This window comes from Meleagris gallopavo, chromosome 8 (genome assembly GCF_905368555.1).
Source record: "Meleagris gallopavo chromosome 8, MGAL_WU_HG_1.1, whole genome shotgun sequence".
Classification (NCBI taxonomy): domain Eukaryota; kingdom Metazoa; phylum Chordata; class Aves; order Galliformes; family Phasianidae; genus Meleagris; species Meleagris gallopavo.
In genome coordinates this window covers 14,229,492-14,241,717 of record NC_139411.1, presented here as the reverse complement: position 1 = coordinate 14,241,717, position 12,226 = coordinate 14,229,492, and the positions used below count along the sequence as shown (strand labels likewise).

Sequence of the window (12,226 nt, the reverse complement as noted above, 5' to 3'; positions counted from 1 at the left end):
ATATAATTTGCAGCCTGTAAGTCACTTTCACTTTTCTGACGGGATCTGACCATGACTAACCTAAGTGAGTACTTGCAAAGAGTACCCACGCTGCAGCGGCTAGGCCTGTTACGACTTGGGCTCTGGCTGGGGAGCCTTGCCCGGACTGCCGCAAGGCGATCGGCGCACTCCTGGCGACCGAAGTCGCAGCTTACGGAGCTGTAAGGGTTGCCGCCGGCCCCGAGCCGCGCCGTGCGCAGGGCCCTCCCGTGAGCTGATGCAGAGCGGCAGCGTCACGGGGCAGAAGTTTCTCAGGCCTATGAGCGGTGTGCGGGACTCCCCACGCAAGCGCCGCTCGATTGACCGAGATTCCCGAGGCAGGCGCTCCGCCCGTCCCGCACCCTGCGGAGCCGCACCCGCTACGCGGGGGGGGGAGCAGCGGACGCGTCGCCGCTGCCGGGCGCGGCCGTTGCCGCCCTCCTCCGCAAGCCCCGCCCACTCGCGAGGACCCCTCTTCTCCGCCGGGCCGCCCAAATCGGCGCCTGCCGGCCCGCGCCGTCCGCGCCCGGCTCCGCGCCGAGGGGCGCGGTGTTTTACACGGCCGGCGCCACGCGTCCCCGTGCCGGGGTCGCTCAGGGCGGGCGGACGGGCGCTCGAGGCGCCCCGTGGGGACGGGCATCTCGCGGGACGGCCCGAGACGTCCGAGGTCCTACGGGGCGGCGGCGGGCGGGCGGATCGGTGTCTCCTTCACTTCGCCCTCCAGTGCCAGCGGCTGCAGCAGCGCGGCCTCCTCACGGCGAGACCCGCCCGCGCCCCCGGCCCCGCACCGCCCGGCCTCGCCGCCCTCCCGCGCTAGCCAGGTGCCGGCCCGGGCTTCGGCTCGTCCCGCGGGGGTAGGGGAGGCGGGCGGGGCGCGGGTGAAGGGCGGCGAGCGGGGCTGGGGGCGCTTTCCCCGGCGTCAGGCTGGAGGCGGGCGGGAGGGACGGGGCGGCGGGGGACCGGGAGGGGTCGGGGCGCTCCGCCGTCCGCGATGGCCTCGGCCGCGCCCGGGCCGCGGTTACATAAGAGGCGGCGGCGGCGGCGGCGGCGGCGGTGGGGGTCAGGCGCGAGGCCCAAGATGGCCGCGCGGAGCGTTCACCTTGCGGCGGCAGCGGGCGCCGCGCGGCCTGGGGCCCGGCCCGCTGCGAGAGGGGCCTCCGCACTGCTTCGGCTTTCTGAGCACGTAGCGAACCTGCGGCTGTTTGATTCTCTCTCCCTTCTCCATAGAGTCTGTGCGTTGGCCTAGCTATGGCTGTGTCGCTCGCGTGCCAGGCGCCGAGGAGTAAGTAGGGAGGCAGTTACAGCGAGGGTAGTGAGTAGCTCTCGGTTAGTAGCGCTGTACGTGTAAAGGAGGGCAGCGTTAGAGTGGATGTGTGTTTAACGATATTTTCTGTACCTATTTATTGCTATTTTCAACGATGGGATAAAATTCCACTGTAGTTATTGCCACTTAAAAAGTATGTGCGAGTGCTTATGTATTTTCTTCCTAATTCTGTGCCCTCTAGGCTGATCCTCAATGTCCCGAGGTCTGGAAATGGTTATTGAAGTCATTGGTGTACCTTAATTACTGGGTGTGGGGCTCCTTCCAAGTATTGCCTCGAAAGACAGCTGTGATGTAATAATTGTGACAGCCTTCGTGCATCACCGTGGCATTTTTTTTTCTTTTTACTTTGGAAGAAAACATATTTAAATGGCAGATTTTCTTTTTTTTTTTTAGGGCTGTTTAGAAAGGGAGAATAAAATGAAAAATGAGGATGAGATGCCCACCTGATATAAGTACTCTCTGTGCTCCTTGAATGGGGATTATTTGATACCTGCTGTCACAACCAGCCTGTTGTCATTAAGTGGCTTTATTTTAGGTGCTTCTAATTAGTAGTTTAGATGAAAGACGCTTCAAAACATGCTCGAAGAAAATTACTTCTAATTATAAGAATTTGCAAGTCTAGTGAATTTATCAACACTGGAGAAAACAGGAATGATATTTTTTGGCCTTTAATGAGCTTTCTGATGGTGACACCAGCTTACTTATTTGGGGGTTTTATGTACCCCCAAATAATTTGTGCTTTTTCCTCTCGTGTCCTTGTCAATATATGAATTATAACAGCAGCGTGAAGGTTGTAAGCTGTTTTAACTTCTTATCAGGAAAACTGGGCCTGTAGGCTGGAGTGGCTGACAAGGATTAGTCAGTTTCCTGTAGCAGGGAGGATGCCTAACTTGGCTAGATAAAAACAGCAGTATTCTTTTACTGCAGTAATTCTATTAATTTAGGTATAGACACTTAACAAATATTATGTTTTAAACTTTAAGGCCTTAGCATAAATCTGTTTGTAATGAATGTCTAGTCAGCTTGGGAACATTAAAGATGAAAGAGAAGTTTATTTATACAGTCATTTATATTTATATATAGTAGCCTTTAACACAGACATGCTTTTTGACACTTTCTTCTGGAGATGGTAGTTGGCCCTACTCAGAAGACAAGTACATAGCTAAAACTTCTCAAAACCCTTGTAAGCTATTAATGAATTGAACAGCAGGGATTTGGAGTGAGAGAAGGCCAGTGTTCCCAAACTTCCTTGAAATTTGGTCCTGCATCTGCTACTTTTTATTGAATAGATAATAGAAACCATTTTCTCTCATCACTGGGGCTCATATCTTTCTGCTATTGAATCTTTTTTTCCTTAGATTATTATTTTCTTAAGAATTTACTCCATGCAGGAACGGATTTGTTTGATATTCTCCAGCAAGCGCTGGATAGATTCCTTTACTGACTTGTATGTAGAGCTTAGCATTTCTTGCTGAAGAGGTTTTTGCTTTTTCTTTCAAACTAGGCTAAACATAGATGATTTGGCTACCATGTGGGTTTAGGAAGATGGAGAGAAGCATCTGGGAAAACTGCAGTAGACTGTAGAAAAATAATGTTAAGGCACAAGACTTTTTTGTACGATGTTTTAAGAATAGTGGCTGTTCGTACAGTTAGGCTGTATGTGGCAGTTATAATCAGTGTATATTTTTTGTGGATGCTATAGTTAAACAGTCTGCTTTTCTGGAATGATGCCCTAAAGGAAATAATTCTGGGTCAGGTGTTTTCAGGCAAGTTTTCTTGCTTTGTAGGTAAGGCTGGAAAAGACAGACTTTTAATTTAAAAATATGAGGAAGCCTCTGCAGGAGGTGAACAATTCTATAGTCAGATGATGATAATTGAAATCTAGTTAAAAATGCTGTGTAAGAATGGGAAGTTTTTAGTTGAAAATGAATATGTGAGAGTATAGTCTTCATTATTTGTTTTAGATTCTGAAGATGTTTTTCTGTTTGAAACAAAATCCACACTGGAATGAGATAGATAGTGAATTATGTTCATCTGACTTCCAGAAAAACACGTGACCAATTAATTTTAAAATCAGATTTTTAATTTTTTGTTTAGACAATTTTAAAAGGGAAAGTTTTTGATTGTTTAGGCTTTTTATGATACTTATCTAGCTAGTGTTAGTGTTTTCCCCTTTGTTTTTGTGACCCTTTTAGGGAAATCACCAAGTCTGTGAAATACATTCTGTTTTCTGTTTTTTAAAACTCCAGAATAGGCTGCCTCTAGTAGTGGCCTTTTTACTATTGAAATAGAAGGATAATAGTCACCAGAGGAAGGTAGAGACGGAGAATATCCTCTCAGGAAGGAGGAGCATTGAGCATACCTGTGTGGGACATTAGACTGGCATCCAGCAGGCCAGGGAAGCTTGGTCAGATCTGGTCTTGAATGACAGGTTCTTTAACATTGAGTTTGCCAGTAGCTCCCTATCTGAGAAGAGCTCTCCTTACAAGTCCGTTTCCTGTTCTCACCTGTATGACTTGTTCCTTTCAAGCTAATGAAGAGCTCACCCTCCCCACTCTTGCCTCTAGACTTAAACTCTCGCCCTGTGTAGGAGGAAAGATCTTCATCTGAATAATTGCTGGTTAACAGCCTTTGAAGATACTTTCCAAATCTTGTCTTTACCGTTTTAAATATTGGGCAAGTGATGTTGCAAAACAAATATGCACTTTCACTTATTGAAAATGAAACGTTGTGGGTCTTCTCAGATAACTTCCATAAACATCTGACTTTGTAAAACTTAAGGAAATATCTACCAACGTTGCAGCTTTCCACGTTTCTCACTCCCTGGTTTTCAGTGAGCTTTCAGTTGGTTTGTGATAATTAAAGACGTAAGCAATAAATCAACTTGAAAAGTAAAGATTGCTTTGGTGACCTCTTGACAGTAAGTGGGCTAGCTGTGCTAAGAAAATGTTCAGTGTTTGCAGTGAAGATCAGAAAATCTGTAGGGTTTTCATAAAATAATGTAATTGTTTGAACCATCTGTCAACTGGAATCTGCCTTAAAGAAAGAGCATCGGTAACCACTGTGCTAGTGTTTTTGTATGAGTGCATAGTAGAAGATTGAATTGTAATTATGCCATTACTTTTCAGCTCCAATGGCGATTCCTCCATCGTATGCAGACCTTGGCAAATCTGCCAGAGATATCTTCAACAAAGGATATGGTGAGTCAAAATAGTGTGTTGAGTGTGCTGCAGGAATGAATTGACTCGTTTAGCATGTATGTGGAGTCCAGTGAACACTGAAATGCCCGTGCTTCTAGGGAGGGAGGAGACTGTTTCATTTAAAATATTTCTATCAGCTAATGTGCTAGTGGAAGCTGTTTTGGAAGCTGTTTTGAGATGAGGTCTGCTAAACCTTACTGCATTAACCACGTTAATGTTAAGCGAAGGGGTGTTGCAGTAGGCAAGGTTAGAAGCATCCACTGTTACTCAGCTTAGGAGTACCTTTGCACTTCCTTTATGGATCTTTGTCCCAAAGCATTTGTTGGTACACAAAGGCATATATACCACTGTAACATGTGGCTTTGTTGTTAGGGTTTTTTTGTTGTTGTTGTTGGTTTGTGGTTTTATTGGAACACCAAGAGGAAAGAGTGGTCTGAAAGATTTCTCTGACATTTTTAAGTAGCATAGTTTAAAAAAAGAAGTGCTTAGTTGCAGTGCTGTTTATTTCAGGTCTTTGGGAATTCATACAGGAGCTCATTCTCCAAGGTTAACTCTTAAGTTTGAGTGTAAGAAAATCAAATTATTCTCCCATAGTTCTCCTTATGTTCTGGTGGCTGTGTATTTCCTAGTGACACCCCATTCAGACTTTTTTGTTGAGATCTTTCTCAGTGCTGAGGCGACGATTTTATGCAGTAGGGTTGCTCTTTAAATGACATTGAGTACAGAGTAGATACCATTCAGGGAACTAGAGAATGTATTCTGTCTGTCACTAAGTTTACTCTTAGAAGCCATCTTTTGTTAGGAATAAGTACAGTATACAACAGAGAGCTATTCCTTGCTAATTCTTTAGTGATGGCAGACCAAACTCCTAGTTTGTTCTTAGGATGATCTCCTCTACTGCTGTAGCATCTGAAATTTGAGTGTAACAGAAGTCAGCCTATGCTGGGTTTCTTATGTGTATGCTTACATGCATGTATAGATACACACACATGTTGGGAAACCAACATCATGGAAAATCTGCTTAGTCTTTAGTTAAAGCTTAACTTTTTAACTGTAATTTCTGTTTATTAAGGGTTTGGGCTGGTGAAACTGGATGTGAAGACAAAATCTGCAAGTGGAGTGGTGAGTTTAAATACTTCTCGTTGTATTTCCTGGGGTCGAATGTTCGGATGCTTATTTAATTATATATCAGCACTTTCCAGATGCCATTGTGTAGCTTGTAGGTTATATTAATGTTATTAACGATAATTTCAGAAGCACCTAAAGCTCTACTTCATTCTGAGTATAACGCTGCTATTGCAAATATCACAAAAAACAGTAAAGAAGCTGTCTTAATGTAAAATAAAAAGGTTTCTTAGCTGTCCCTCGTGTTAAGCCTAAAAAAAATTTGACACATTTTTTGCTGTTCAGCATACAACTTTGTTTCTGTAAATTTTTGACATCTTAATCCATGTGTGAAGTAGTTGGCAGCGAAACAGCACTGTGCATTCCCTTTAAAAGGTATTTAGGTGCTGCTGTTAAGATCCAGTGATAGGTATCTCGGTCATGCAAGCAGTACCTCCTGCAACTTCCATCTGTTTCTAGAGCAGACTTTGCAAGATAGAAAGGTTGATTTTTCCCTCCACCAAGAACACAGTTTTAACTGTGTAACTGGCTGTTTGAAAACAAGGTGTGTGGGTTATGTGCTGTTTTTTTGTAGAAGCCTGCATTCCAACAGAAACACTGTTTGCAAGGGCCCTGTTATAGGTGTAGTGCTGCTTCTGTTTGTTTCTATCAAGGTCTAGTGGTTATCCTGCTAAAACTTCCTGCAGAATTCAAGCTCTTGTGTGAATCCCATTTCAGTTACAACACCTCCTTCCCAGGAGGAGAATGTGCATAAGCATATGTTAAGGACTCCTGGTTTGGTTTGATTTTCCTTTTTTCCTTTCCCTCAATATTACCAGACTTAACCTTATTTTAGGAAGTTTTTTTCTTCTTTTCTTATGGTAACAACTGTTTTGCTTTTGAGTTGCATTATAAACCTCTATTTTGTAATAACGGAGCACGCTGCATTTGAGATGGAGGGTGAGAAGGGAGAAGTCTGTAATGTGAATGTGAGTCATCTAGTTCTTCTAGTCCATGGTATGTTGCTGTCCCCCAATTTATCTAATGTTACGTAGAACAAGATCTTCAGTGAAGAAAGGTCTTTTCTGTTTCGTTACTTTGTCAGGCTTTCGGGATCACATGTTAATTCAGTATAACATGGACACTGTCCTTTTTAGGAATTCACAACATCTGGTTCATCGAACACAGACACTGGAAAAGTGAATGGAAGCTTGGAGACCAAATACAAGTGGGCTGAGTATGGGCTGACTTTCACAGAAAAATGGAACACAGATAACACTCTGGGAACAGAAATTGCAATTGAAGATCAGGTAATAGATTAGTTGAGTATTCATTTCTTTTACCTAACTAGTAGAACTGAATTTATAGCTTTATTTTCTCATCCTTGAATTAGATTGCCAAAGGCTTGAAGTTGACGTTTGATACAACTTTCTCACCAAATACAGGGTAAGTTTTTTTTACGTTTTTACCTTGTGTATCATGCTATACGTGTGGTTGGTAGATGTTTCATCTGTTGTGTCAAATCAGTACATGTTTGTTATTGATCCAAATTAGCAAACCTCAATGCTAAAGGTTTCTGCTTTTCTGCATTGTCTTACTCTAGGGGCTTAGTATTGGGTACTTCACAACTATGTATTTCTCTTAATTTCTGAGATAGAAGTATTTAGTTGGACTATTACAGGAAGCATAAAGATGTTTCTACCTTCATCACAATGCATGTTTTTGTGATCTTTGTTTAGTTTCTCGATGAGTTACCTGTGCTTTGGGCTGTTGGATGTATGTGCATGGCATTTAGGTGCATTCTGTCGAGGCATATAGCTTAAATTTGTCTGCTTATTGAGAATGATCAAACTGTCTTAAGATTAACTGTTTCTCTGTTTCAGAAAGAAAAGCGGTAAAATTAAGTCAGCATATAAACGTGAATGCCTAAACTTAGGTTGTGATGTTGACTTTGATTTTGCTGGGCCTGCAATCCATGGTTCAGCTGTCTTTGGTTATGAAGGATGGCTAGCGGGCTATCAAATGACTTTTGATAGTGCCAAATCAAAATTGACAAGGAATAACTTCTCTGTGGGTTACAAGACTGGAGACTTCCAGCTTCACACCAACGTGTAAGTACTGGAAATTGTGTCCTGTTCTACAGAAGCAGGCTTTTTTTTGCCTTCCTGCTATATGCATACTTAAACTACTAAGATGTGCTTGCAAGGCACTTCAGCAGCACATGTTTTTTTAATATCACACTTCGTAAAGAAATAGTACTTCATCTCTTTTTCAAAATGCTAAATACACTAAGTAATGACTCGTTAACATTTATAGTATGATATATGCTATAGTTTACCAACTACTTGGAAGCATGATAGGCTTGTTACCCAAAACTGGTCAAAAGACTTTATCCAGCTTTCCCCATGTGTTGAGCTGTATCTGACTGTAATTCAGGAGGTAATCCATTTGTTAGAGGTAGCAATTAGTGTTGCACTACTTAAGTAGGCCAGAAGCAGTTTCTGGAGCAAAAATACTTCTGCTTATGGACGTTTCAAGTAGGTACATCTTCCTGTATTGATGGGATGAGTGCATAAAATGCTTAGAGTGCAACTAAAGTGTGAGGCATCTTTATTCTGAACTTTCTTCAGATTGCTGTAGTTAAAGACTCTGGCTGTTCTCCAGAGCAAGCTGACTAAAATCTCCCAAAGCTTCGCTCTAATCCAATATATTGTTTTAGTATGTTTATTTAGGGCATAACTTGATTTTGAGATGAACTTTCTTTTGAATGGGGACTGTTCTGTCTGGCTTTGTGGAAATTGAGATGAGGGAAGCTACAAAGCATGTTAGTCACAATATAAGAATCCTATTTTATTTTGAAGCTTTTTTCATCTCCCTTTATCTAGTCTAAAAGTGGGAAGCAAACTTTCTAAATTCTTATTTAAATAGAAATTTGAACTGTTTCTTTAAAAAAAAAAATTATATAGATCTAAGAAGCTGACTTTTTCATCTATGCAGCAATGATGGTTCAGAATTTGGCGGTTCAATTTACCAGAAAGTGAGTGACAATCTTGAAACTGCCGTAAACCTGGCATGGACAGCTGGTAGCAACAGCACTCGCTTTGGAATTGCAGCTAAATACAAGTTGGATTCCACCGCTTCTATCTCTGTAAGTATGGTTCTAACTGAAAGAGTTACGCTAAACAGAGAAGCTTCTTAGTTTCTGAGCATGTGTGTTAGTACAAAAGAAGATGACTAATCAGAAAGTCTTGTAAGAGCTAGTCTTGGAATCCAAGTAATTATGAATAAAACAAGTACTATTTAAATGTTGCCTACAGTGAAGTCTATTTTATGATCTGGCTCAAATGTTGTATTATGTACAGAACTACACATGCTTGTATAATAAAAACAAAAACCCCTTCATATCTGATTCTGTAAGCTTACAGATTGAAAAAACATTTTTTTTGAAAGAACACATTTTTTGGAAACATTTTAGTTCTCTTAGTAAGAACTGTAAGAGGTGCTGGTTGAATTCCGTGTTGCAGGAAGGTTTTCTTTGTTGTAAAGTTAGAATTGAACTTGGACTATTGGAATAAGTCTACAGAGAAAGTGAGGCAAAGTGGAGGGAAAAGAATTTTGCACATCCTTGCTATGTTGGTTCTCTGAAATGTCTACTACTTGTTTGGTTGGATATGCAAAGTATGAATTATTTTCTAATAATGTGAATGTGGAGGATTTTTTCCAAAGCAGTTTGTTTTGGTGAGTTGCTGTGTTCTTCTCAAAAGAGTGTAGAGAAGTTCACCAGCCAAACTGTTCCAGTAACAATTAGTTCTTCCTGCCTCTGCAATCCTGTCTGCACTTAAATGGGTTTATATTCTTTAACATAGGTTGTGGGGCAAAGGCATAGCTAGGGAGACAGTCTAGTAAGCACAGCGATAATGAAAGAACAGGTAACACGTTGCTAACTCCTGAATAATAACAAAGAACTCTTAAATTAAAACATTTCAATTGCTTCTGTGTTTTTACTTATTTTCTCCAGGCAAAAGTGAACAACTCTAGTCTAGTTGGAGTGGGTTACACCCAGACCCTGAGGCCAGGTAAGGGCTTTCACATCCATGTCTCTCATGCATGACACAAACACCTGAGTTCTATGTATCTATATGCAATTATTTTCGGTTTTCGGAATAATTTTGTCTTGAAGGCAAAGTAGATGCTTGACAGCAAGTTCTGTTGCACATGAAACCTTTACATAAGACAAATTAAGCTGTGTCTAAAGGTATTTCTGCATCGTATTCCTCACTGATTTGCTTAACAGCTATCATGTTCAATAGCTTAGCTTTAAACTTGTTCTGTTTAAACATGAAAACACCTGTTGCTACATCACTGTTGATTAGTTCTCTATCTGAAAAACCAATAAAAATCATAGTTGCATTCCCTCACAAATCTGTCTTTCTGTGCAGTTTTCCTTCTTAATGCACACCTTAAGGTAGAAGAATTCTTTGTATTTATCAAATGAAGTCTTTGGATATCCAGTTTGTAAAATGGTATTTTAAGAAAGTGTCTAGTTTGTTGGGTTTACGTAACTAGCTTTCAGTAGATTTCGTATGTAAATGAATGTAGATAATTTTGGAGCACAGTAATAAGAAATACAACTGAGACTTGTAATGACAGAGGTTGAGTTGCATGAAGGCTACTCTGCTTACATGTTGTAAATGTAATCTTTAAAATTTTACAGGTGTGAAGCTTACTTTGTCTGCCCTGATAGATGGAAAGAGCATCAATGCTGGTGGCCATAAACTTGGTCTTGGCCTGGAATTGGAGGCTTAAAAAGGTGAAGAAACTGCTGCAGAGAAGGGATATCAGAAGAATTTGGCCTTAAAACGTATTTCCAATGTGACCAGCAGGCTTTTTCCCAAAAAGAGTACAAGAGCTGTATTTGTATTTAGACAGTTACTTGTTAGCTGGTTTCTAGTTAAATTGGTTACCCGTCTAGTTACAAGTCTGCACTAGCGCAGTCACTTAAACATTATTTAAATGTATTTAACTGTTCAATGCGCTACCCACAAATAATGAAATAGACATCTGAGAAAACTGTACAATTGTGTGCATGTTTGTTTTATGTTCCTTTTAACATTCAATATTGCTGTTGAATGGAAAATCAATCAGTGGATATCTTGAAATGAGGTCAACAGTTTTGTCAAATCACCTTAAGTAGAAATACATTTGGTATCCCAAGATGACTCAAATTATGAATAAAACAAGTACACACATACTTATGCCTCAGATATTTTAAGAGTTAAGATAATAGGGTAGTGCTCAGTTAAGTTTTAACTAATGCTAACTCAAGATGTAGTGCTCTGTATCTTTGTGCAATTAAGGACTCACCCCATCCATGAAAATGCTGAATATAGCTGGTTTTCACCAAACAGTTAGATTCCTTAAGCAAGTCATGTCTTTGGTTTTGGTTTGTTTTGGTTTTGTTCAGTTAAGGTAAGATTTGTCATGTCACGATGGCTTAAGTCCCTTTTGTTTCGTGGGCAAGATTTACTGCATTACTAGTTGGCCTGCTCATGTAAAGGGTGCAGAGTGATTTCCATGCCATGTTAAGGCATTTAAAAATTGCTTTTACACAAGGGAAGGGGGGGGAAGGGGAAGAAATCCCACACTTATCTGCTTATATTTGTATGAAGTGAGACTTAACAACTGCAACTGAATGTAATGGTACAACAGCCTGCTTAGCCCAAATACTGTGAGAGGTTTCTGCTTAAACTGAATGAAATAAAGGCTTAATTTTAAGTGGAAATGGAGGAAAATATATCCAATTTTGCTTTCTCATTGACAGATAAATACTGGCAAATTTGTTAAGAAATGTGAAATAGTAGAAAAACTCAAATTTTCTGGAATTTCTAGAATTATGTGAGGGACAAATATCTTAAGATTGCACTTCTAAGACCAAGCATAGCTAGCTGTGAATGTTCTTAATGTGGAATATTTTACATTCATGCAGCTCTTCTAAGAAGAGGGATTTATTGTTTTCAGTGGGGTGCCTTGGGTCTGGTTCTTAGTATCTCATAGCTGACACAGGTGTGTGTCTCTCTACTTGATCTTGCAGCCTTTAGTTCAGAGCAACTTCCTTTGTAGGGAAGGAGGCTACCTTATCAGGAAGTTCTGCCTATAGCTTGCAAACCAGTTCATGTAGACTTAACTCATCTAAACGTCTTCGTGATTTATTTGAGATCTTGGCCCATCCTGCATTATTGCTCTCATACTAAATTCTTAAGTGCAACAGTAAACTGCCTGTGTTCAGCCTTCACCTACGGAATTGTTAAGCCACCTTCTTAGTGTAAACTCTTTTCTACCTTCTAAGAAGTCTGTCTGCTCAGCCTTTTGAGCAGGCTTCATGTAGTGTCTGACCAGTTCTGTTACCTGAAGAAAAGGAAGTTCAGTTGTGTGGGTCATTTTGGAATAGCTTTGGTGCCCAGTCAGAATGCCCTTTTAGGAGCACTTCCACCAGGTAGTGATGAAAGAAGCAGCACTTAAGATGCAGTTTGTTACTCTGTTGCATGCAAGCATTTGTAAACTGGTCGTTTGAAGTGTTCAT

General features: G+C 41.2%; 1 protein-coding gene across 3 annotated transcripts; it reads left to right on the top strand.

Annotated features, from left to right (window-relative positions):
- Nucleotides 1–697: 697 nt before the first annotated feature.
- Nucleotides 698–11,428, top strand: VDAC2 (voltage dependent anion channel 2). 3 transcript variants are annotated; one of them, XM_085229057.1, is made up of 9 exons: nucleotides 698–839; nucleotides 4,471–4,542; nucleotides 5,615–5,664; nucleotides 6,804–6,956; nucleotides 7,040–7,092; nucleotides 7,530–7,757; nucleotides 8,644–8,794; nucleotides 9,665–9,722; nucleotides 10,361–11,428. In XM_085229057.1, the coding sequence occupies exons 2-9, from the start codon at nucleotides 4,476–4,478 to the stop codon at nucleotides 10,450–10,452; spliced, it is 852 nt and encodes a 283-aa protein (XP_085085183.1). In that variant the 5' UTR covers nucleotides 698–839; nucleotides 4,471–4,475; the 3' UTR covers nucleotides 10,453–11,428. The 3 variants fall into 3 exon arrangements, with proteins under 3 accessions (XP_085085183.1, XP_085085184.1, XP_010712670.1); XM_085229058.1 differs by lacking the exon at nucleotides 698–839 and adding an exon at nucleotides 853–872; XM_010714368.4 differs by lacking the exon at nucleotides 698–839 and adding an exon at nucleotides 1,246–1,300.
- The last annotated feature ends 798 nt before the right edge of the window (nucleotides 11,429–12,226 follow it).